General features: G+C 49.4%; 1 protein-coding gene across 1 annotated transcript in view; it reads right to left on the reverse strand.

Moving 5' to 3' along the window:
- FANCA (FA complementation group A) overlaps positions 1-25871 on the reverse strand; it is a gene marked incomplete at its 5' end in the record, with an annotated part of 49525 nt that overhangs the window by 17421 nt on the left and 6233 nt on the right. The window contains 19 exons of the mRNA XM_082677848.1: positions 619-732; positions 2272-2348; positions 10232-10281; positions 10372-10432; positions 11047-11135; positions 11918-11977; positions 12071-12166; positions 12914-13024; positions 14278-14411; positions 14722-14863; positions 15130-15206; positions 15963-16075; positions 17440-17506; positions 17949-17982; positions 18307-18389; positions 19681-19793; positions 22735-22808; positions 24088-24183; positions 24274-24416. Of these exons, the coding sequence (XP_082533974.1) occupies positions 619-732; positions 2272-2348; positions 10232-10281; positions 10372-10432; positions 11047-11135; positions 11918-11977; positions 12071-12166; positions 12914-13024; positions 14278-14411; positions 14722-14863; positions 15130-15206; positions 15963-16075; positions 17440-17506; positions 17949-17982; positions 18307-18389; positions 19681-19793; positions 22735-22808; positions 24088-24183; positions 24274-24416 (1734 nt within the window). The remainder of the gene's footprint in view (positions 1-618; positions 733-2271; positions 2349-10231; positions 10282-10371; positions 10433-11046; positions 11136-11917; positions 11978-12070; positions 12167-12913; positions 13025-14277; positions 14412-14721; positions 14864-15129; positions 15207-15962; positions 16076-17439; positions 17507-17948; positions 17983-18306; positions 18390-19680; positions 19794-22734; positions 22809-24087; positions 24184-24273; positions 24417-25871) is intronic.

Raw genomic sequence — 25871 nt, forward strand, 5'->3', positions numbered from 1 at the left:
CCAAAAATAAATTTAAAAAAACCGAACTGTGTTGTTCAAGGGTCAACTGTATTTCCTCCGTGAGACTCTCATAGGAATTAAATGAATTCATAATAAATAAACATCTACTGAAGTTACTAGGTGAAAGCATGCCTTATGTATTTTAGTTTCTGCATTTAGCATAGCAAAACTCTAAAAACACCGGAACCTAACATTTTACTTGTGGACCGCTATGGCCACTGAGCGCTTTGAACTGCTCACGCCTGTCCTCCAGGCCCCTCATAGGAAACAGTCCCAGAAGCAGAGGCCCAGTGCTGAAGAGCACAGCCACCCAGGCAGTAAAGGAAGGAGACAACGCAGCTTTCCTCCTCTATGTCTCCTGTCCCACCGAGACGCCAGGTAGCAGAATAACCATATTCTACCCAGACATTGGGACAGCCTGAGTGTCAGAAAGGAGGCACGCTCCACACCCACCAGGCCGTGGTCAGGTTCACTACCAGATGCTGAACTGCAGGGAAAATGCACTGACCACTGCCACTATGGGCAACAGAGCAGCCTCAAGCTCTGAGCATGTCAGGACTGGCCTGTGCACCCACGGGCACCCACTGCGGACGGCCCGACCCACAGCCCTGTCCTCACCGTCACGCTGGGTGGGATCTGTCACTGAGGCCCTGAGCTCTCGCAGGGCAGTTGTGAGCAGACCCAGCGGCTCCTCCTTACAGCTGGGCTCCACCTCCCTCTGCGAGGCTGCATCTGAGAGACAGGAGATAATTTTAACAATTAAACAGGTTAGATCAGATAGGAAGCACACGGAACTGACGCTGTCCCTGGCTTCTCCCTGCAGAGGGCACACAGAGGACTGGGGCCCTATGAGGAGGGAAGTGAAACGCTCTCCCTGGACGGCGGATGTTAATGTCCTATCAAAGTTAAAACATTCATAAGGAAGTTTAAGAAAAACCATGGTTCTATACACACTATCGCCACAAGTGTAAAAGGCAGGTATGTAATGAACAAAGACCAAATGCATGTGGAGGGAGGCTGGGCGGGGAGAGCAGAATTATGTACAGATGATGGTTTAGTCCCTGCTTCTCAAACTTTTAAGTAACATTGTGATATTGTTTTTTACAACAGGATGTTAAAATCAGTGTATTAGAGGTGATTACCAGTCCTCAACACACATTTAGTAGGTTTACTAAAAAATATTAGCCCTATGAGATACAGCATTAGGAAACATTCTAGAAGCCCCAAAAGCAGGACCACGGGGTTAGGAAAGGAGGGCAAGGCCTCACTCAACGGTGGACACAGCCCTACGGCCCCCTTGGCATCCTGTCTGCAAGATGTTTCGATACTGGTCCAAACAGGTGTGGGTCTCCCTGGCTGTCAGAAACTGTGGAAGATTGTGCAAGGAGGGTTCTGGCAGACAGAATTAGAAAACAGAGCTGCAGTTGCTCATGCAGCCTAACTGGCCCTGCAGGCGTCAGAGGGATTGACCAGCAAACAGCTGCACCATTTCAACACCGACAGACCAGGCCCTGTCCGGATGGCGCCTCGTTCCTGGGGCGATAGGGTGCGGACAGCCTGCCCAGCTGCTCCAAGCAATGATGCACGCTTTCACACACTGGCCCAGGTCCACATCACTGTCCCCTAGAAGCAGAAAGATCCCCAACCGTCCAAACGGCCAAAGAGCCATGGCAGACCCCCTACTAGGACACGGTGCAGAACAAGCACCACGGGCCTCGGGCCTGGCTGGTCACCTGACTTTAAAGCTCGAATTCAGGGCTTCCCTGGTGGTGCAGTGGTTGAGAGTCCGCCTGCCGATGCAGGGGACACGGGTTTGTGCCCTGGTCTGGGAAGATCCCACATGCCACGGAGCGGCTGGGCCCGTGAGCCATGGCCGCTGAGCCTGTGCGTCCGGAGCCTGTGCTCCGCAATGGGAGAGGCCACAACAGTGAGAGGCCTGCGTAACGCAAAAAAAAAAAAAAAAAAAAGCTCGAATTCAGACAGGCAAACAGAAGCCACATGACAGCCTCAGCGGGGCACACAAAGATGAGAAATGGTCAAGTGGATTTTGTACTGCATGTGTGTTCAGGGAATGACATCACAGGCAGCCCTCCTGGTGTCACAGCTGTCCCAGGGCTGGTGCTGGGCAGTCTCTGAAGCCACAGCTGTGACCAGACCCAGCATGACAGAAGCAGACCAGATGGACCAAGGTGCCACCGACACGTCTCATGGTCAGGGAAGTGGAGGTGAGATGTGGGCACCTCTGGGGACCAAGCGACCCACTGACCTTACCTTCTGGCTTCTTCTCTCCGACAGTGGAGCAGGCTTGGCGGTAGGTGGAGTATAAGGAGGGGGGAATTTTATCTGCTCTGGATCAGAAGAAAGCATTAAAATAGTCAACTATGACTCAAATTAATTCTCAAGCTTACAATCCCAAAGACTATCATAAAACAGAAATACGCAACAGAGTAAATCTAAACAAATTATACAACACCCCACAGCATGACCCTATGTTTAGGAAAAACATTGTCCATATGGACTTAAACGGTCCTGACTACTTCATATGTCCTATATAAACATCTCCCAACAGTGGGTTTTGTTGTGTAGTGAGATCATAAATGATTTTCACTTCTCTCATTCAAGTTTTGGTAATTCCCAAATTTTAAAGGTGAACTTATATTACTTTTAATGAAAAATGCTAACTAAGGAAAACATCCAATTAATGTCATTAAAAATACAAGTCCTGTGATGAGGACATGGGGCATCTACAGGGCACGGACACAGCTGGCACATTGTCATGGCACAGCAGTAAGTACAAGGACGAGAGCCACAGAGCATCCCCCCCCCGCCATCAGTGCTGCAAACCGTGACAACGAGATTCAAGTAGAAGAACAGAGACGTAGCTGTGGTCCAGAGTGAGAATCCACACCTCCACACCTCCACACCTCCACACCGGGACTGGAGGGAGGCAGGGAATCTGGCTGGAGACTAGGAACTGAGGGCACCACCCACTGCCCTGGGGACTGGAAAGCCTTCAGTTTAAAAAACAGAAACCAAAAAGAAGAAAAGAAAAAACAGAAACCAACGCAAATAAAAAGAAAGAACAAATTCAAGGAAACGGAGAAATTCACAGAAAAGAAACTGTCAGTCATCACTTTTATTAGTATCTTCAGAGAAGTAAGACAAAACACTGCAGCTGTGAAACAAGGATGGACTGCTAGGGGCTTCCCTGGTGGCGCAGTGGTTAAGAATCTGCCTGCCGATGCAGTGGACATGGGTTCGAGCCCTGGTCTGGGAAGGTCCCACGTGCCGTGGAGCAACTAAGCCCGTGCACCACAACTCCTGCGCTCCAGAGCCCACAAGCCACAACTACTGAGCCCAACTGCCATAACTACTGCAGCCCGCACGCCTAGAGCCCATGCTCTGCAACAAGAGAAGCCACCACAGTGAGAAGCCCGCACACCACAATGAAGAGTAGCCCCCGCTCACCAGCAGAGAAAGCCTGCGTGCAACAACAAAGACCCAACACAGCCTAAATAGATAAATTAATTAAATTAAAATTTTAAAAGAAGAATGGACTGCTGTACAAAGGAATATCTGATGACAGAAATGAAACACTCAGTAAAAGAACTTGCAGATAAACTTGAAGAAATCTCTCAGAAAGGAGAGGAAAAACAAAACAAAACAGATACGCAAAATAGGACAAAAGAGAAAAAAATCAGAAGACAATACAGGAGATCTAATATCTAAAACACAGCAGTTCTAAGAAGAAAAAGGACATAAAGAGGACACATCTGCAGAGAAATAAACCAAGTAGAAATAATCAGCGTCTGGGATTTGCTTCAAAATAATCCAGAATGCTGGGTGGGTAAGTGAGTTTGAAGGCTATAGATGAAACAAGATTGCCCATTTATTGATAACAAATCTGAGTGATAAGATTCTATTCTGCTTTTCTGTCTTAAATTTTTCATAAAAAAAAGGTTTTAAGTATCCAAGAAAATCCCTTAGTACTGAAGGATATGAATTTCCAGAGTAAAAAGCCCACCATGTGCCCAGCCCAGAAGTAAAATTAGACCCACAATGAAATACACTGCTATAAAATTTCAGAACACAGGGAACAAAGAAAAGGCACTACAGGCCTCCAGAAAGAAAAACACAGATTCCCATGCAAAGAGTCAGAAACTGTAAGTTCTAACATCTCAGTCGCAACAATGGAAGCTAGAAGTCAATGGAGTGACTCTTAACAATTTGAGGGAAAATAATTTCCAACTTAGATTTCTATACCCAAACTACCTATCAAATGTGAGGGCTAAATAAGGTGTCGAAAAATCTACCTCACACCCATCCTTTTGTAAGAAGCTTCAATAGGGTGTTTTCCACCAAGACAAAGGAGTAAACCAAGAAAGGGGATGATCTCGGGCATAGAAAGGAGAAGCCAGCACAAGCCAGAGCAAAGGACGTCAGTCTCCAGGTGACGCTGAAGGAAGATACAAGGGTGACAGCGGTCTTAGAGGCATAACAAGCTAGTGGGTCAGAGTGAAGCAGGTCAGAAGGCTCTAGAAGAGATTTCCCAAAGATACAACCGTTGGGATACTTGATTCTGAACAAGAGTACATTTAGACAACTGGTAGAGTTTCCAGTGAATCATGATATGTACAAGGAAAACTAAGATAAAACCAAGATAATTATAAACTCCAGAGAAAACAGAAAGTAACGATTCCTAATGATCAACTCTGAATACTGTTTAGATAGCCTTAAAAAACAGGGGTTTTTGTGGTTGTTTTTTTTTTTTTTTGCGGTATGCAGGCCTCTCACTGTTGTGGCCCCTCCTGCCGCGGAGCACAGGCCCTGGACGCAGCCAGGCGCATGGGCCCAGCCGCTCCGCGGCATGTGGGATCCTCCCGGACCGGGGCACGAACCCGTGTCCCTTGCATCGGCAGGCGGACTCTCAACCACCGCGCTACCAGGGAAGCCCTAAAAAGCAATTTTTCAAAACCAACACAGGAAGGGCAGCTATGTGTATTGGTAAAGGAAAGAAAACTAAAACAGAAAAATTAATACCAAAATAATAATGTTATATGAAGATTCGGAGCGAAATATCGAAAAATCAGTTGAGTTGAAAAGGCTTGCTTCCAGAAAGAAAGTGAAGTGGCAGGGATGGGTAGGGAGTGGCTATTTCTCTCTCTCTTTTTTAAAAAAATAAATTTTTTTATTTTATCTTATTTTTGGCTGCATTGGGTCTTTGTTGCTGCACACGGGCTTTCTCTAGTTGTGGTGAGTGGGGGCTACTCTTCGTTGTGGTGAGCAGGCTTCTCATTGCAGTGGCTTCTCTTGTTGGGAGCACGGGCTCTAGGTGCTCAGGCTCAGTAGTTGTGGCACACAGGCTCAGCAGTTGTGGCTCGTGGGCTCTAGAGCGCAGGCTCAGTAGTTGTGGCGCACGGGCTTAGTTGCTCTGCGGCATGTGGGATCGTCCCAGACCAGGGCTAGAACCCATGTCTCCTGCATTGGCAGGCAGATTCTTAACCACTGCTCCACCAGGGAAGCCCCTGGCTATTTCTCTTAATAAACTTCATAGAAGTATCTGACTCTTTAATCTAACTTTAAAAAAAAAATTTATTCAAGTATAGCTGAATTACAATGTGTGTTAATTTCTGCTGTACAGCAAAGTGACCCAGTAATACATATATATATATTCTTTTTCATATTCTTTTCCAATATGGTTTATCACAGGATACTGAATATAGTTCCCTGTGCTATAAGTGGGACCTTGTTGTTTATCAATTCCATATATAATGGTTTGCATCTGCTAATCCCAAACTCCCACTCCATTCCTCCCCGTCCACACCCCTGCACTCCCCAGCAACAAGTCTGTCCTCTATGTCTGTGAGTCTGTCACTGTTTCATTTGTGTCATAGTTTAGATTCCACACATAAGTGATATCATATGGTATTTGTCTTTCTCTGTCTGACTTACTTCGCTTAGTATGATTATCTCCAGGTCCATCCATGTTGCTGCCAGGACTCTTTAATCTATATCTATATTTAACTCTGACAAAACTCGTTTTTAGAGATTAGAAATAAATATGTCAAAAAATTAGGGACTTCCCTGGTGGCGCAGTGGTTGGGAATCCACCTACCAATGCACAGGACATGTGATCCCACATGCCGTGGATCAACTAAGCCCGTGAGCCACAACTACTGAGCCCATGTACCAAAACTACTGAAGCCCGCGCGCCTAGAGCCCATGCTCCTCAACAAGAGAAGCCACCGCAATAAGAAGCCCACGCACCGCAACAAAGAGTAGCCCCTGCTCTCCACAACTACAGATAGCCTGCGTGCAGCAACAAAGATCCAACGCAGCCAATAAAAAAAAAATTAAGAAGGCATACCATACAAATACCAAAAAAAAAAAGCCGGTTTTAATAGCAGACAAAACAGAAACTAAGGTAAAAAGCCTAACAGAGACATTACATAATAACAAAGGGAAAAACACCCAGCAAGAGAAGCCTGTATTTTAACAATTACAAACTTTCTTGCAACAAGACAAATCTGACAGAATTATAAGGAGAAACTGACAAAATCACAACCACCTCCACAATAAACTGATAAACCAAAGACACAGAAAACTATTCAGGATACAGAAAACTTGAGAATAAGCAAAATTTAACAGACAGACCCTACAGTCCCAAACTGAAGGACATGTGTTGTTTTCAAGGATGCGCGGAAGGTCTGCAAATTCCAAGCAAATTCTGAAAGGAAGTCTTGACTAGTAGAAAAAACTCCATATAAAGTGAATCATATTCTTTGTGAAACATGAAATTAACATTGGAATTCAACAATAAAAACTCATGGGCAAACACCTAAATGTTTAAAATTTTTTTAAATTTACTTAAAACTAACTTACAAATTATGAGAAAATCATAGCACAATGGCTGGGTATTTACTTAGAACCGACCGACAGCGCAAGAACTACACATTGAAACTTCTGGAAGGCGGCTAAAGTGATATCTGGAGGTACAATTTATTAAAATATGCCTGTTTTAAAACACAAGTTATAAAACAATAGATTAAACCACCACTTTAAGAAGTTATAAAAGGAACAACATAGTAAACCCAAAGAAAACAAAAGGTAAATAATAAAGTTAAAATCTAAAAACAAATAGAAGATTTTTTTTAAAACAGCAGGGAGGGGCTTCCCTGGTGGCACAGCAGTTGAGAATCCGCCTGCCAATGCAGGGGACATGGGTTCGAGCCCTGGTCCGGGAGGATCCCACATGCCGCAGAGCAGCTAAACCCATGCACCACAACTACTGAGCCTGCGCTCTAGAGCCCGCAAGCCACAATTACTGAGCCCGTATGCCACAACTACTGAAGCCCGCGCACCTAGAGCCCACGCTCCACAACAAGAGAAGCCACCACAATGAGAAGCCTGTGCACCGCAACGAAGAGTAGCCCTGGCTCGCCACAACCAGAGAAAAACCCACGTGCAGCAACGAAGACCCAACGCAGCCAAAAATAAATAAATTTATTTAAAAAAAAAAACAAAACAGCAGAGAGGGGGTTTCTCTGGTGGCGCAGTGGTTAAGAATCCGCCTGCCAATGCAGGGGACATGGGTTCAAGCCCTGGTCTGGGAGGATCCCACATGCCACAGAGCAGCTAAACCCATGCACCACAACTACTGAGCCTGAAGTCTAGAGCCCGCGAGCCACAACTACTGAGCCCACGTGCCACAACTACTGCAGCCCGTGTGCCTAGAGCCCGTGCTCCGCAGCAGGAGAGGCCACCTCAATGAGAAGCCCCAACTCGCCACAACTAGAGAAAAGCCCATGCACGGCAGCAAAGACCCAATGCAGCCAAAGATAAAAATAATAAAATAAATAAATTTATTAAAAAAACCCAAAACAGCAGGAAGGACACAATATTAAAAGCTGGTTATGTGATAAAATTAATAAAACAGACAAGTCTTTAAGTAATGAATGAGTCATAAAAAAAGGCAAAATTAACACTAGCATGAAAAAAATTTTAAGGGATGAAAAGTACAGATGAGGTAGACAAATTTTTAAATCACAGTAGAATATCATGAAAAATGATACATCAATAGATTTGCAAACTTAGATGAAATGGACAATTTTCTAGAAATATATATAAAAGCTAACTCGAGAATAAAAAACCTGACTAAACCAATAACCATTCAAGAAACTGAGTCAGCAGCCAAAAGTTTCGCCTCCACAAAAGACACCAGGAACAGATGATTTTGCAGCCAGATTTTACCAAACCTTAAGGGACACATGATCCCTGTGTGACAAACTATTTCAGGGGACAGGAAAGAGGGAAGGCTACCCGGTTTGTTCCATGAGGAACCAAATACCTTAATGGCAAAGCAGCCAAGGTGAGTGTAACAAAATGAGACACAGATGCCTGAACTCTAAATAAAGTATCAGTAAACCAAATTCAGCAGTTCATAAAACAAAAAACTGTTACCAATTAGGGGGTATTCCAGGAACGCAAAGACAGTGGAAAAACCTATCAATGTAATTATCACATAGCCGATGACAGGAGAACAGCACAATCATCTTAAGGGTTGCCAAAAAAAAAAAAGCATGAATTCCTGCTAAAAGTCCTTAGCGAATTCACAGAGGGAACTCTTTTAATATGGTAAGGAGGATATATATATATATATATATAAATGGGAAAACTCTAGAAGCAGTCCTGTTTCAGCCAGGAACAAGACGCGAGGCCAGCTTTCACTCCTACGATTGCTCATTATACTAAAATCCTACCCAATACAGTGACAAACACCGAGAGGCATAATAATCAGACAGGAGGAGGCAAACTTGATCTTGTGGACAGCGTGACTGCATAGAAAATCTCACCACCCGCTGGGAGTAAGTTCAACAGTTAACGGAAACAAGGGCACCTACACCTCAGCAACAGCTGATGAAGAAGCCAGAAAAGAACATGCAATTCACAACAAAAGCTAGGTACCGAGTAGCAAGGCTGACAACAATTTACAAGAGTTTTATAAAGAAAAAACACTAGTAAAAGACTTGAATAAACAAAGATGTACTGTGTTCCTGGAAGGAAAAACTCAGTACCATAATAAAGCCAAATGCCTCAAGTTAACCTATAGAATCAATGAAACTGCACTCAAAATTTTCAAGCTTTCATGGAGATACAGCCAAGGGTGTTCACTGAAGCACCGCTAACAGAACATAAACGTGAAGTAACCCAAGGGTCCAACTCCAGGGTGGTGAGTGCATCTATTTATTCCGTAGGCATGTGGCCTGCACCCGGGGGGGTGCGACGTGGCAGTCTGCAGACACAACAGAACTCCACACAGCATTAAACAAACCAGAGCACACGACCAGTGGGGGGAGTGAAAATGCAAGTCACAGAACAACACACACTGCTATCAAATCCACTTTGAAAACACACAAGAGCACACTGTGTGGTGTGTTTGTGTGTGGACATGATTTACAGTTATAAACATATAAAACAAAAGGATAAAAAATAGAGGAAAAATTTATGCACCAACTTCAGGATAATGATTTTCTTGGAGGAAAAGGGGAGGGGATCAGAGACCTGGGGTAAGATGTATCTGGACTATTTCAAGGAAAAAAGGAAAGACAGCAAAAATATTAATGCGAATGGGGCATAGGGGTGTTTTTTTTTACTGGTCTCTTTACTTTTGGAATATCTTATGCCAAAAATAAATAGAAGTAAGGATCCCAGAGAATGGCCTAATCATAAGATGAAAAAGCTTATTTTTACTTTCTAGGCCCTTTATCTTTTCAATCTTCTCACAGGACCCATCACTTCCCATAAGACACTGGGAAACAGGGTTGATCGTTTTCTGTTTCTACCACCTCTCTGCTCCTGGAGGTCCTCAGTGTGAGCCGGGGGATGGGACCCCTGTGCTACACGTGGTCTCCACTCTCCCCAAATCATCACAGTGGAAGGCTTTCACCTCTCCCTTTTCCCTCTTTCCTTAAATTCTCCTCCTTTCCCAATGATTATGTAGCAAAAACACTATTTTCTTTAATTCCCAGACTAATCATCCTAAAAGTTCATTGAAAAATGCTAAGTTGTGATATTCAGAATCAAAGAAATTTTCTTTTTAACATTTTAACCGACTAATTTTGAGCCAACTTTTTATAAGTAAAGCATACATGTGACAAAACACATTTCTCTACAGAAGAGCCACAGCTCCTTGCGCTGTTAGCCCCCAGACGAGCCGCGCTGCCACGCATACCTCCTCAGGGACTCTATAAGAGCGGCCCGGGAATCAGGGATCCTCGGGAGCTGAGAGGGAAGACAGGACTTGGGTGAGACGCCAACAGGGACCCCGCTCTCTGCCGACCCAGCCCCACGTTCACGGCGACGTGTACTGACCACTCGCGGTGTGAGCAGGGCGGGGAGAAAGTGGGACAGGTAGTAGGACCTCCGGAATATGCTGCAACAGAAAAGGCCAGGCTCAGGGGTGCCCCACCTCGACCAGAGGACCCTCAGTGAGGGCAATGACCGTCCAGGGCCGTCCCTGCAGGCCAGAGCGTGGGCCACGTGGTGTCACGTTTCAAGGCTATGACATTATATCACGTTTTCAAGTTTTCTTTCCCACTGTTTTGGGACATTTCACACAAAGGGAACTCTGTGCTGGTGACCTGCACCCTGAGAGTCTGGAGGATTCTAGATGCACGGCCCTGGAACCTGGGTTCATCCGCGGCCACGAGGTCGACCGTGGGAGCTGGAAGCTGTGAGCGTTTCTCAGAGGCAAAGCCTTAAGAAAGCTACCCCACAGCTACCCCGTACTGGTAGCAACCAGAATTCAACGTGTTTTGGCGTCACACCAAATTCAACAAAATTTTGCTATTCAACTCCCTGTGCTGGCTTCACACGGTCACCGTTGAAGCATGAACAAGAAAAGTCATCGTGGCCACAGGGAGGGCCTGTCTGGTCCCTCTGAACAGTCTGTGCTGCGGGGCACCTGGGCTTTCCGCAAGGGAGCTCATGTCACAGCAGGGGCTCAGCAGCACCTGCCCACCAGCCCTTCCAGCAGCGTGACCCCACCTGGCCTCCAGGACGGCGGCGGGAATCTTCCCCGTGTGTTCAAACACCATGATGGCCTTCTCAACATCCTGGGCCGCTTGGCAGCGGGGCTGGCTCCAAGTGGGGAGGACGGAAAAAAACAGAAGATTTAAAAGAAAAGGCAGGAGCAGAGCGGGGCCACGGTTCTGTGGTCAGGCGAGAGGCATGACAGAGCAAGCGGACATGCAGACAAATGCCCTGATACCAGCAAAACCACAAGGAGGGGTCAACTGCTGGCCCGGCCCCAGAGAGCTCAGCACCTCTGGGGAGCCACAGCCACCCCCAGGTTCCATGTGTCTGTGCACTCCACCCCGCTTCCTGCTGCCCTTCTGGGAGAGACAAGGATCCCAATGCAAGATTTTCAGGTGGGAAGGTGCCAAGACCTAATTTTTGAGATTTAAAAAAATTATGAAATGGCAACTTGTGAACAGCGATAAATCTTAAATAGAAAACTTAAAGTATTCGCCTAACAGTCCAACAGCAAGGGCTCTCCAGAGACTCGCAACTTTGAAGTCAGAGTGTCTTAGGAAAGCACACACACACCGCATATGGCCATCCGACATCTGGTCTACATAAATATAGTTCACACTTTTTTCTGTAATTCCTAGAAGAACATGACACCGCCCTTCCCCAACTGTTTTACAGACCACTTTGTCCGTGAAACCACGGGAAGGGGGACCTCCTGGAAGAAGCATCCCTGTAAAAGGTGACCCTCGCTGCTGCTCTGAAGAGTGTGGATACGACCGGACAAGCCCTGGAGCACAGCTCACCCTGGCTGCCGCACACGCACCGGGGCCCAGACAGAAAAGGCTCGGACACGCAGAGACGCTCAGCGACAAGCCCGGGACATTACCTCCGTGACGTCCCCAGCTGAAGACAAATCCTCATAGAGCCCCATGTTTTCTACAGAAACCTGCAAAGACACGGGCGCATGTGAGGACCCAGATAGGCACTGGCCTCCGTGGAGACAGAGGAGGGGCAGGCAGCAGGGGAGGCTGGGACTCGCCTTGAGGTCGGCCAGGCGCGTCCTGGCCAGCGCCACGTAGTCGGTGAGGAGGCTGCGGTACTTGCTGGGAACGAGTGGCGGGTGGAGGATGTGCACCTGCGGGCAGAGGGCGGAGCAGGTCCATCAGCCCGTCAGCTGTCCTGACTTTCTGGGGGAGACACTCGCACTGACGGCAACAAAGTTGCAGAATTAGCCAAAGACCCCAGGGCCACAGCTGGAGGTGGGGCAGACGGAGTCCTGGGTGAGGGTCTCGGCACGGGGCCAGGAGGGGCGGCAGGGACTGAGATGCACGGGGAGACCGGACTCCAGGCTGCATGAGTTACGTCACGTGTGTTCTTTGAAATGAAACACGCATTTCTTAACTAAAGAAAGAAGGTGAGATTCATCTTCCAAGTGCCCTACCCCTCAAAGTGGATGCTGGTCATAGTCATCTGATTACAAAAGAAAGCTCACTGCAAGGCGCTTTCTAATCATGAGACTAATGTACATGGTGACAAAGAACGTAAACTGGAGCGTGAAGTCTTCCACTCCCAGAAGGAGCGTCCACAGCCACTGGGGGCAGATTCTTCCAGATACATAAAAATATATCATTTTTAAAAACCAACCACGGGACCCAGGGCACTCGCCGGCTTCGGCGTCCGTGCTATGGGGCCCCTTTCTATGCAGGCACCAGGCCCCCTTTGTCACTCACCAGCTCCTAGGACCACATGCGGCTGGTTTCTGGGCATTTACTATAAGAAACATGCCTCCCCAGGAGTGCACCAACACCCCAGGATGGCGTTTGCATTCTGTGACTGCCACTTGCGGGGCTTCCCTGAGCCGAACGTGCCGCCGGCCTCTCACCTGCAGGTACCGGGGGGCCTCGAAGGGCACGAGGTCAGACAGGAACTTGAAGAGGAAGACCAGCGCCTTCTTGCTGGAGCCGTGGAAGCCCCTTGCGCTCCCGAAGGTGGCCTGTGGAGAGAATGGGCATGAGGTGGGGGCGACGGAAGGACTTGCCGTGTGGTGGCCGTGGCTACATCCCGGCCTCCAAAACGGCAGAAAAAGGGAAGCAGAGCCATTTCAGTTCATTTTTCTTTAGGACGGCATGGCTGTGGCCTAGTTAAACAGATGGACTGAAAATTTATTTTAAAAATTAAAAATATATTGCTGGAGAAAATGGTAAATATGGTGCCTTTCTATGAACATTAGAGACAGGATTTGTTAACCACCCCGCGAGAGTCCCTTCCTCACAGGTGAATTCATTCCACTCCAGCTCCAAGCCCGTCTGAGCGGATGAGATCCCTGCAGGGGTGGGCCCTCGGGCAAAGTGCCCAGGCCACAGCAGGACAGTGGACTCTTATAGAACCCAGGGCACCCAGGGGTGCCTGGGGGTGCCCAGGGCAGGGAGGCTCTGAAGAGGTGTCGGCCCTGAATTATGTCCCCATGAGCCTGCAGAGACCAGCACTCGCCTCATGCCAGCCACAAGAGGCCCACCTGCAACACCACGAGGCCCACGGAAGCTCCTCCTCCAAAGCACACCCTGTGGTTCTTCTTAACAATTGTGCTGTCAGACGACAGGCACAAAGTCATCAGAACGAGCACACAAGGCCGACACCACTGGACCTATGCTTGGAGCACCGAGTGGACTCTGGTAAGTCCCTCAGTGCCAGGACTGTGGACGCAGTCACTGAGTCCACGTGCGTCCAGCAGGAGCCCCTGGCCCGCTGTGTGGAGCTGGGGGAAGCACGGGGCCAGGAGGGAGCTTCATTCCGTGAAAGAAAGAGCCACGCCCACCATCTCTACGGCACACCAGGCACAGAGCCCGGTGGATGCAGAGAGAGGCGGGCTCTCCAAAGAGGCCACAGCTACACCACCCAAAGCTTCTGCAAAGAACAGGGCTCGTAAACCCAAATCCACACACGCCCAGCCGTCAAAGCTGATCCCAAAGATGCCCCCCAGGCCCAGCCAGGTTCAGCAGCCTGGGAAGAGGGGCAAACACGCGCAGGTGGAGGGAAACAGGGAAGAGAGGAGGGCGCTCCCCGACAGACGTGAAACCAATCACAGCGCAGCACACTGTGCAAAAAAAGGCAGCTGTGTTCGCTTTCACCCTTTCCTGCTGGATTTCACTCATTTTCTCGTGAGAGACGGCAGGAGGCTCAATGAGGCAGATGGGAATCTGAGCAGCCTCAGCAGAGCCGACCCCAGCGGGAGCGCAGGCGGCTCACCTGGAACCAGGCGGCATAGGACGGGAAGGCCGCTGGGCCCTCCAGCGCAGCCTGCCGTGCAACCAGGAACGCCAAGACCATGCTGTCCAGGTCACAGCTCTCGAACGCATGAGTCAGCAAACGCGACACCCAACCTAGGTGAGAACAGTGGCACGGCTGTGGACGGGGACTGGGGCGGGGGTGCGGGGGCAGGCAGGACAGTCCCCTCACCCAACACCGACCCCCAGGCCCTGGGTGGCGGCCCACACGCAGCCGAGCAGCGGGTACACGGGCAGGCCGACAGCAGAGGGCGGTCCAGAGGGCGCCGACTGGGTAGGCAGGAAGGGCTTCCATCCTCACTGAGCCAGACACAGCGATTCCGCCCGCAGGCTCGCCCCAACGCCGGTCCACGGATCACACGCACACGCACGCACGGAACACAACGGGGCTCCCATCCCCGCGCACCATCAACGAGCTGCTGTGCGTCTGGCAAGCAGATCACCAGTGTGGACACGCAGGACAGCACGTGCTGCCAGTTCACCTCCTGTGTCTCCAGAGCCTCTTGCAAGTGGCCCACCAGCTCCTCTGGGCTCAGGACCACGAAGAGCTGAAACCGAAGTGTCAAAGCTGGACCCCCACTCCCTCCCACTCCGCGTCGGACCCAGCCTGGACTCGAGACGCCTGCCCTCCTGACCCCCACAGCCAGCAGTGGCTGCAGGGAGTTCTCATCTGGGGACAAGGTGCTTTGCCCAAGTGAAAAGTTCGGTCTCTGCACCCGGACGGCGGTCCAGCCATGGACGGCCGTGGCTGTGGCATCTCCTGGGACCCACAGAGCCCGTGCAGCAGGTCTTGGACCCCACCCTGTGCACTTACCCTACGGTACAGGCCACTGAGCAGAGGCGGGGTCCTTGCAAAGCTCCACTCTCTCTGCATCTGAACGGCGTCGGAAACTTCATTCAGGAGGAAATACACATAATGTCACATCAGTAATCATCAAAAAGTTCAGTATCAATAAAGTACCTTGTTTTAATTTGCACTTTTCCAAATGTATGTGAACTTCACCATTTCCCCATTTTCCAGCCATTTTTTTATGTCATGAACTGTCTGTCTTTGGTAATCCTTGATCATATCTGCTATAAACATCCTCCAACCCATCAGTTACACTTTAATTTTGCTGCTTTTAAACTTTCACTAAGAATAAGCAGTCAGTGAGGACGTGTTGAAAGGACACAGTTGGAAAGCACTCATCAGCCAGGCCAGGCCCTCCGGGAGGGCAGCAGCCTCTGCCGGGGGCTTCCGTGCGCCCCTGGACACAGCACCACAGAGAAGGCACCATGAGGAGCCTCGCGGACCGCCCAGCCCTCACGGGACAGTGCGTCAGGCAGAAGATGACTCGGGTGTCGGACACCCTTCAGAAAGCCATGCACCCACAGAAAATGCTGACGTGAGCCGCAGAAACAGAACCTTGGAATTCACAGTACGAGCACTGTTTTAAAAACCTATCTAGAAAGACAGGAAGGGCTTCATATTAAAGATATTCTACTTTGGCAATAATGGATGACGCTTCTTTAATTCTAAATTTTCTTTACGGGAAAGTGTTGCTTTCAAATGAGAAGATATTTAATGACAAACGGACTGTCCTCCCAGCATTAACATCCGTGGCCCGAGCTTCTGTCAAGGGAGGCACCCAGGGCACCAGGACCCACCTTTCAGCACAGGCTTGTGGGTGAGGATCTGGGTCAGAGTGTGACAGAAGAACCTCTTTGGAGACTCGGTTGAAATTATACTTCCATACATGTGTCCACTGAACACACCGAACCTGCAGAAGCAGCAGAGGAGCTCAGGGGAGGAGACCCCTGCAGGTTTCCGCCACTCAACAGTGCCAGCACCTGACAGCGGCACCTCACGCACCAGGAGCGGCGCGCTGGCAAAGCAGCCAGGGACCTGCAGGCCCCCGACTCCAGACCCCCAGCTCAGGCTCACAGGCTCACAGGCTGGCCCTGCCCACGCCTCCCCAGCCAGGCTGCCGTGCCGCAGATGGAAATGGAATCCAGGGGAGCGTCGCTTCAACAGAACAGAATCAAAGGCAATGGAGCTGCTGTCACATGGAGAAGCTAGAAGGCCAGAGTGAGGTCACAGGAGGCTGGGCCTCGCAGGAGGTGACGGAGGCCACGGTGACGACAGCCAGTGGCTGGACCCAGGCCCAGCACAGTCGCAAAGCCTCAGTCTCCCCATCTGTGAAATGGGAACCAGAGGTGGCAGGGCCATGGTTCCCACTGAGCACCTGATCCTGCCCCGGCACATGGAGGCTCTCAACCCCACCCGGAGCCAAGGACGTCCTTCTCCCGACAGGAGAAGCAAGAAAAGGAGAGGGAGCAGGATGTCACTGACAGGTCAGGAGGGACAAAGGGAGACCGGGGCCGACAGCGGGCTGTCATGATCAGCCCCACCCGACCCCTCAGGGGAGAGAATCCGGGGCCCTAGCAGCCACGTGAACTGCCCATGTCACACGTGCAGTGCGGAGGCTCCAGGCAGGATGGCCACCCAGACTGGGAGGGGACATCTGACTCTAAGTGCTGGCAACTAAATAAAAATCGTGAAAAGTCGTGATCTGACTCTCGGGACAAGTCTGAGCACGGACTCAGCACATCGTGAAAACGAATAAAACATAGAACAGAGCAGTGTTTTATATGCTGATGAGTAAAGTACTCACCCAGCAGGTTTGAGGACGATTAAAGTAATCGTGGAGAAGAGGTAATCAGGAGCAAAATAATGGAAAAATGGAAAGAGTGACAAAGCCTGGAAATGCTGGGAAATCTCCTGGGTTCCCAGGACAGAGCCAAGGTCCAGGTGGCCTCACCCCATGTTACTCTGAAGCAAACCCGACACCCCAACGTTCGGTCCCCAAGTACCTGGATGCGCCTCCACAGAACCAAGGAGAGCAAGCGGAGGGTCCTGTGGGGGCAGGCATGACGGGCAAGGTCTCCCTGGCTGGGACCCCTCAGACCCCGTCCCCTCAGACCCGGAGGTGGCATGGTTCCCACAGGAAGGGCCTCATCTTCAGAGGACTTCTAGTGCTTTCCAGCTCCCGATGTCACCACAATGGCAAAGGATCACTGGGCCTTCGGGGGCGACCAGCATTCCTGGGACCACTCAGCCGGCAGGCCCACCCCCAGAACTTACCAGCAGCTCACTGCCTTGTGTGCTGCGGACCCCTCCTGTATCCCGGCCGCCAAAGCTTCGAGCGCGGCTGAGGCAGAAAAGAGACATCAGCACAGCATCACCGTCCATCATCAACAGCCCCGACCAACTGCTTCTGGGCAAGTCAGGTAACGGACACCTTGCCATCACAGGCCTCCTAGGCCCCCGAACCCCCCGACGCACAAGCCCTGCAAGATCCCAAGTGTCTCAGTGGTACCAGACTTAAGCCTTGAAAATCAAGCACAATATGTAGGCAAGAAAATGCTTCCCTAATGAACCATTCAACTGGTCACCTCTGCTGCTCTGGAGATCAAGTGTGAAGCCACCAAAACTGACAGCAGGAGAGAAACAAGCAAGTTCGTGAGTTTAGACCCAATCACAACCGTGAAAGAGGCCTCCCCGGAGCAGCACTGAGCTGCAAAGGCGGCGAACCACAGGAAGCCCTAAGCAGCAAGGGAGGCCATTTGCCACCCGGCCACAGAGCCACTCACAAGCCAGCATCCTCTCGAGAACAGCGACGGCCACCTGCGGGGACAGAACGCTGCAGTTACACAGGGGCACAAGCGAGCAAGCCGTCACCCCAAAGTAAAGCAAGACTCGACTTTACAAAGAGCTCATCTCCAGATTCCCCCTCAGGCACGGCCCAGGATCTGGGTCGTGGGGAGGGCTTTACCCTCAAGAGCTGTGGGGGAGAGACCACTGTCCAGGCCCGTGCCCGTGCCCTCACATCTGCACTCAGGGAGCGCCCTGTGGTGACAGCAAAGCGGACTTCCCCGTATAGAGCTGACAACTACAGCGTGGGCCCCTCGTGCTGCAGCCACTGCCCCACGAGGCCCGGTGTCCTCCTACCTGGGACATCCACTCCGGGTCCACGGTTCCTCTCACATCCGCGTTCTTCTGGAATCCCCTCGAAACAAGCATTTGCACAAAATCTGAAACCCACAAAACCAAAGCAATTACATACACTGTGGTCTCTGAACAGCTGTGAATCACACAGACCACCAGCTTCAGAGGGGCCGGCAGAGTGAGGACCTGCATGGAGCTGAGGGGACACTGGCTCCTGGCCCCAGGGAGCCCACTGACCACACCACCGAACCCAGCCAAGGACAGCCTCTTCCCCGAGCCACACTCTATGCGAAAAGGAAACACAATCCATCAAGTTTATAGGAAGGATTTTCTCACTGAAAACAAAAAAGTATCTACTAAGGGTTTTACGTGGCCTTCCTCTCAGCCAATCTCCTACACCAACCATACAAGGACGGTTCTAGGGATCGGAAGCATTACACTGTGGGAAATGAGGCAGGAAATGGACTCATAACTTCTGAAAAGGTTACGACCAATGGGACTGAAATTAAAAAGATTTTGTCAAATTTCAATTTAAACTTAATCTGGGACCAGATTACAGGATTCAGGAATTGGAAATAATTCACATCACCAGGAAAGTTTTAGGAAAAAGGAATGCACCTTTTGCAAAGGAAAACAGTCCACAAGCCAACTAACTGTAGGGAACCCCTCCCATCTAGGTTTCCGTTTACTTGTGGACTGCATTCCTTCGGTATGTGTGACGGCGGGCCTGCTGACTCGGAGAGAAAGGGAAGGTGACAGAACAGGGTGTGGCGCTGCCCAGGCGTCCACAGCAGGGCAGCCCTGCTCACCCACAGTCCCCACATTCAAATAAGGATTCCTGCCCAAGCTCCCACGTTGCTTCTCCCGGGCACCTTGTAAAACTACCGCCTAGAATTGAGCCGTGGAAAGCCAGTGGCCACCATACAAGCACTGGTGCCTTCTGCTGTGCTCTCTCCTGCTCCCTTGTGACCTGGACGGAGGACGGCCCATCCCCAGCTCCCTGGGATATGTAAATAACCAATCTGTGACCCTACGTCCTTTGCGCATTGTCTAGGAACTGCGTCTTCAGTCAAATCAGTCCTGGACTCTCGCTTCCCCTAAGTGGGAGCTGGGATGCCGGGGGAGCCACCTGCCTCTGCTAGCAGGTCACAAGGTGCACATCCTTAACACACCAGCTCCGGCCCAACCCACTGGGTCAACAAGCTGACATTTCCACAACTCAAGTTCAATGCAAACCCACAACGACAGGTATGGACTGCAATGCCTTCCTGTTGGAGTGTGTCGGCCGCTCTGCTTCCCACAGATCGTCATAGCAGAAAGCATTCCCACTGGTCTAAAGCAATTGTACCCAGGAACCCACCTCTGCCGTGAACTTACCAGCAAGCATAGCCCTGGCGACGTCGGCGTGCTGACAGGGTGCCTCTGTCTGCTCACACAGCAGGCGCAGGTCCCTGGAGAGCCAGGCCACCACGGCCTGAGAGTCGGCATGGCTGGGGGCACAAGCACACAGTTCACCTGACCCCATTATTCCACTTTCTTTCACACTCACTCCACTGACAGCGAGCTAGCGACTACCTCAGCCTTCCCGTCCCAAGCCACAACAGGGCCAGCAGATGTACAAGGGGCATCAGGAATGGCTGCCACTGATGTTAAAAATCATCCCTTTTGGGCTTCCCTGGTGGCACAATGGTTGAGAGTCCGCCTGCTGATGCGGGGGACGCGGGTTCGTGGCCCGGTCCGGGAAGATCCCACATGCCGCGGAGCGGCTGGGCCCCTGAGCAGCTGGGCCCCTGAGCCATGGCCGCTGAGCCTGCGCGTCCAGAGCCTGTGCTCTACAACGGGAGAGGCCACGGCAGTGAGAGGCCCACGTACCGCAAAAAAAAAAAACAAAAAAACATCACTTTTTTCAAATAGTTTATTTATTTGGAGTAGCTTACTATTCTTGGGAGAAAAAAGAAATTTCAGTAATAATAAATAGCGAGAGTAGCGATAATGGGCTCTAGACGTCAGCAGTGCAGCAGCCCTGCAGGACAGTCCTTGTCTGGGTGCAGAGCGGGGTGGGGGAGCCCTCACCTGTCACATTTGTATTTCCCTGGAGAATAAGGGTGATGAGCATCTTTTCACGTTCTTGGCTATTCGTAAATCTTCTTTAGAGAAATGTCTACTGAAATCCTTTGTCCATTTTTTAATTGGATTATTTTTCTTCTTGTTTTTAACAATTCTTTTATTCTAGATACTAGGTTCTTATCAGATATGTGATTTGCAAACAATTTCTATGCATTGTCTTTTCATTGTTTCGATAGGGCCGACACACTAAAGTTTTAAAACTTGATGAAGGCTAAATGACCTATTTTTTCTTTTGTTGCATGAGTTTTCGGTGTCATATCCAAGAAACCCCTGCCTGACCCAAGGTCATGTAGATTTACCCTCAGATCTTCTTCTAGGAGGTTTATGGTTTTAGCCCTCAGGTTTAGGTCTCTGATGCACTGAGTTAGTTGCCATCTGTAGTGTGAAGTAGAGTCCAACACCACTCTTTTGCATGTAGATGTCCAGTGGTTCCAGCACCATTGTTGAAAAGACCGTTTTTCCCCATTAAATGGTCTTAGCACCGTTGTCAAAAATGAACTGACCATAAATGTGTGAGTTTACATCTGGATCCTCAATCCTACTGTTTATCTATATGTCAATCCTTATGCCAGGACTGCACTTTCTTGATAATTACAGTCTTGTAGTAAGCTCTAAAAACCGGATGTGTGGGGAATTCCCCGGCATCCCAGTGGTTAGGACTCCACACTTCTACTGCAGGGAGCACAGGTTTGATCCCTGGTCGGGGAACTAAGATCCTGCATGCCTCACGGCATGGGCAAAAATAATTAACTAATTAATTAAAATAAAAACAGGATGTGTGGGGCTTCCATGGTGGCGCAGTGGTTGAGAGTCCGCCTGCCGATGCACGGGACACGGGTTCGAGCTCCGGTCCGGGAAGATCCCACATGCCGCGGAGCAACTAAGCCCGTGAGCCACTACTACTGAGCCTGCACTCTAGAGCCCACAGGCCACAACTACTGAGCCCAAGTGCCATAACTACTGCAGCCCGCACACCTAGAGCCCATGCTCTGCAACGAAAAGCCACCACAATGAGAAGCACGCACACAGCAACGAAGAGTAGCCCCGCTCACCACAACTAAAGAAAGGCCTCACGCAGCAACGAAGACCCAATGCAGCCAAAGATGAAAATAAATAAAGAAATTTATTAAAAACAAAAAAAAAGTCTATTGCTTAATTCCCAATATTATGGATTTCCCAAAACTTCTTGTTGATTCTATGCAGTTCTTTTGTGACTTGAGAACACGCCGTGTATGGTTTCAACCCTTGTAAACTTACTCCAGCCTGGCTTATGGCCTGAAGCGGGTGGCCTCCCCTGGCGCTGGGCACCGCCGGGTGGGGCGCTCCGCGGGCGCCAGCTGCGAATGCTGCTCTCTCTCGTCTCCGGTCGTTGCTGGTCTGAGCAGGTGATCCACCCGTTACTGAAAGTGGCGGACTGAAGGCTCCAATGACCACAGTTGAAAGTCCATCTCTCCCTCCAATTGTCAGATTTTGCTTCATGTATCTGGAGCCCTGACATCAGGCATGTAGGCTGGGAGATACGGTTTTCACGTAGTCAAACTGATCAATCTTCCACGACTTCTGGATGTGACCCACGTGTCATGCTGCCACCGGTTTCAATACAACATTTTCAACTGTGCTTGACAGTCCCCCAAACTAGACACTGTCTGTTTTCCCTGACCAGAGAATAAACACGTAAACCTCCAGCCTTCTGTCGACCACGGGAGGACTGACTGCCTGGCTGCCTAGAGCAGAGAAGGCAATCCACCTCCAGCTCCATATGCTCCTCATGTGTGTTCTCAGTCAGCTCATCCTGAGCCCCCCTCCCCTTCACCCCCTCACCCAGAGGCACCCGGCGCCATCGCACCGCCTGCTCACTTGCTAAGTCGTTCACCACCCGTCCCTCCGCCTCCTGCTTCTCCTCCCCTAGACTCTCCCAACCTTATGGGGTTATTGCTTTTATAAAACCCCCTTTCTGACTGTTGGTGGCATTTCAGGAGGTAAGAGTTGCACACATTCTATCAGCCGTATTTACCTGAATGTCTCTTTTTTAGCTTTTAAAAATATTTTATCGCACTGTACATCTTATACAAAGAAAACATTACCAAGTCTGTGCATGATGAAGACTTCAATTATAACAAATGTTCTCTTTAAATAATAAAGCAACTGCTTCTGTAGGTGATTTTTGGTTTTACATATAAATAAATCATACTAGATTAGAAAAAACTAAATCATGTAATATTAATTAAATTTCATGTTACATAAAATTTTAATTTTTAACTTAAATGTTCGATTTACTTTAATGGTAAATAATCACTGGTATACCTTTCCAGCAGCTCTTGGAGGCTTACAATGTTCTGAACATGAAGGCGCCACACAGCTTCAAGCAGCAAAGAATTCTGCAGAAAATGACAGGAACTGTGAGCCAGTCCTTCACGCACACACTTTCCTACAAGACGTTCAGCCTGTGTGCTTCAGCACGTGCTCTCCTGAAAACCAAACCTCTCAACACTCACATCCCCACCTTCACCCCGTCCCCCGCCACTGCAACCAGGTTCAGGCTCAGGCTTGCTCTCTGCCCAGCCTCTAGCTTAGTCCACCTCCAGGCCTTTCTCCACTATGGCCAACACAAGATTCCAAAATGTAACTGGCCAGGCCAATCTCTCCTCTTCTTTAGAACCCTTTCTGTGGCTCCTCCCAGCTTTCAGGACAAAGTTCAGACTCTCGTCTGTCCTCCCAGGGAGGCCCTCCAGGCTATAGCACTGATGTGCCCACCCCCTCGAACAAGGAGCCCCCGTCGGACTCGGCCCCAACACCCACAGTGCCCTCCTCTTCACCCAGGAACTCATGCCTCACACCCCACGCAACTTCCTTCCAGGAAGCCCTTCCTAACCACCCAATCAGCCATGGCCGCCCACTCTTCTCTGCTACCTGCAAACACCAGGGCCATTTAGCTAGTTACCAACGGGCGCAGGGGCCATACCAACGCCTGATAGTCAACTGAGCTCTACACTGTATGCTGGATAAAAGGGGGGAAAAAAACCATGAATGCACCATCATCTTGGTTTTCTTCTTTCCTTCTCCTATATACTTAACTGATCTCATTTAATAACTAAGCAATAGCTTGAAGTGTTCAAAAATCAGTAAATCAACTACACTCCAACATAAAATTCAAATTAAAAAAAATCTATAGGCCTACTGAATTCAAAATGTTTCAAAACAGAACAGATGAGGGAATTCCCTGGCAGTTCAGCAGTTAAGACTCCGCTTGCTCCCGATGCAGGGGGCCCGGGTTCAATCCCTGATAGGGGAAATAAGATCCCCAAAGCCACGCAGCACGGCCAAAAAAAAAAGAAGGATTTTAAATCACTTTAAATCACATTTTTCTAGTTTACTATGCTACCCTGGGAAATCGTTCATCATAATATACCTAAGAAAGCAAAGCATGATGTTTCTGTGCATAGTCTATTCTAATAAATATTACTAATGATGGGTGAATATTGACAAATATGGTGACTGATGGGCCTTCTTTCCCATCCACAGAGGCACCCCAGTCTCTGTAATTCATACGATGCTTGCTGGAATTCCTAACAAAACCCGGGGATTTTACTGGCTCCACCAAAGTCAACAGAACACTGCTTGAAAACCCTGGAGTCAGAGTTACAATCTCAACTTTACCTGTACTTTCCATAATTCCTGACAGAAGGAAAGACGGGAGAACATGCTTTGTGCTAATAAATTCTGTGCGATCTCAAACAAGGAAGACAGTTTCTTCTGAAAAGAGAGATTAAATCTTTTCTAAGAAACAGTATTAAATGTCCAACTTTCCCAAACAGCTGAATAGCAACTCGTGCTGTGTCTTACCCTCTGGTCCGGTGTCAGCAGCACCTTGGGAGGGGGCACCGCATCTGCCTCACAGACCCGCACGAGGCCAGAGGCCACCACCTGGCTGCACAGGACGGCCGCTGGAACACCCAGCTGCGCGGCTTGGTCGCGCAAAGCAGAGCCTTAAAGATGAGACAAAACACAGACACACACAACAAAATGTACAACTGAAGTAGATTGGTTAAATGCCTTCTCCGAAGCTCTAGCACCACAGAAAATTGCCTTTTGAAGGGGAGAAGAGATCTGGGGGGAAACATGAGGTATGAAAGTAAGACAACTTCAGTCTGATTGAAGAAGCTCACGAGAATCAGGGCAGCACCTGAAGCCCATGGTTGCAGACACACATCTGTGCGTTTTGTATGACAAAAACAAGGGAGCTTGGCAGATACATTCTGACCAAGAACTTTAGCAACTCTTTCCAAAGGAGCACAATAAATTGAGAACTTTTAACAAATTTCAGTTTTTTATAGTTACCACTCCCACAACCGTACGATGATGTTTGACTGGACACGGGTCTGGCTTCCTGATGCCAGCCACACACATGGCGGGCATCGCATGCCACAGATGTGCCGGTCCCTGGGCTGCCAGGTGGAAGCTGGGCCCGCAGGCAGCCACCTGCCCCGAGGACCAGCCCCTGGTCTGCACTCAAGGAAGAGAAATGCTGTGCAGCCTGGAAACAGGCGATGCCACCAGAAAACTGCGTCCTGCTTATCTGACCTCCAAAACTAATGTAAAGAAACCAGGCAACGGTACCACATGCCCATCGCCTTCACGGCTTTGCAGCACAGACCACTACGGAAGTGAGAACACGCGCAACAGCTGTAGAGGTTCCAAGTGACAGTACTAGATCTATCCACCACTGTGGTCAAGAAATAACTCACAGCAGAAATGTAGAAAATGCTCATTTCTAGCCATTCGTTTCCAATTTGTGCCCATGGGAAAGTTTATCCCTGTTTTTATTTACAAGTCTTTTATTTTTATACAAATACCAACACATATGGTAGCCACCACCTTCAGCAGGAGAAACTGAAAAATTCACGAGTTGCAAGTCTACTTATATTTCTGTGGTCAAGGTGAAGAGCTTCTTATCTAAGTTCTTATGCTCTGATCCAAAAGTCCACACAAGAGAGTGTGTGGATGAGCTGGCTCCCTGCACCGTGCACAGTCTGTGAAATCCACGTACAATTCCGACCGAGAGAAGCAGCACTGTGGCCTTCAGGGATCAGCTGCCGACGTAAGACTGGGGTGTAGGGTTCTCAGAGTAGCAATTGAAAACAAATGAGTGAATTAGTTAATACAGTCGTCCCTCAGTATTCCAGGGGGACTGCTTCCAGGGCCGCCCGTGGACACCAAAATCCGCAGGTGCTCAAGTTCCTTACACAAGATGGCGTACTGTTTGTATATAACCTACACACATCCTCAAGGACACTTTAAATCATCTCTAGATTACTTATAATACCTAAAGCAATGTAAATGCTGTGGAAGTAGTTGCTGGCACACAGCAAATTCAAGTTTTGCTTTTTGGAACTTTGTGGAATTCTTTTCCCCCCTGACTATTTCCATCCAAGGTTGGTTTA

This window comes from Grampus griseus, assembly GCF_964374135.1.
Source record: "Grampus griseus genome assembly, chromosome: 19".
In the NCBI taxonomy this organism is placed as follows: domain Eukaryota; kingdom Metazoa; phylum Chordata; class Mammalia; order Artiodactyla; family Delphinidae; genus Grampus; species Grampus griseus.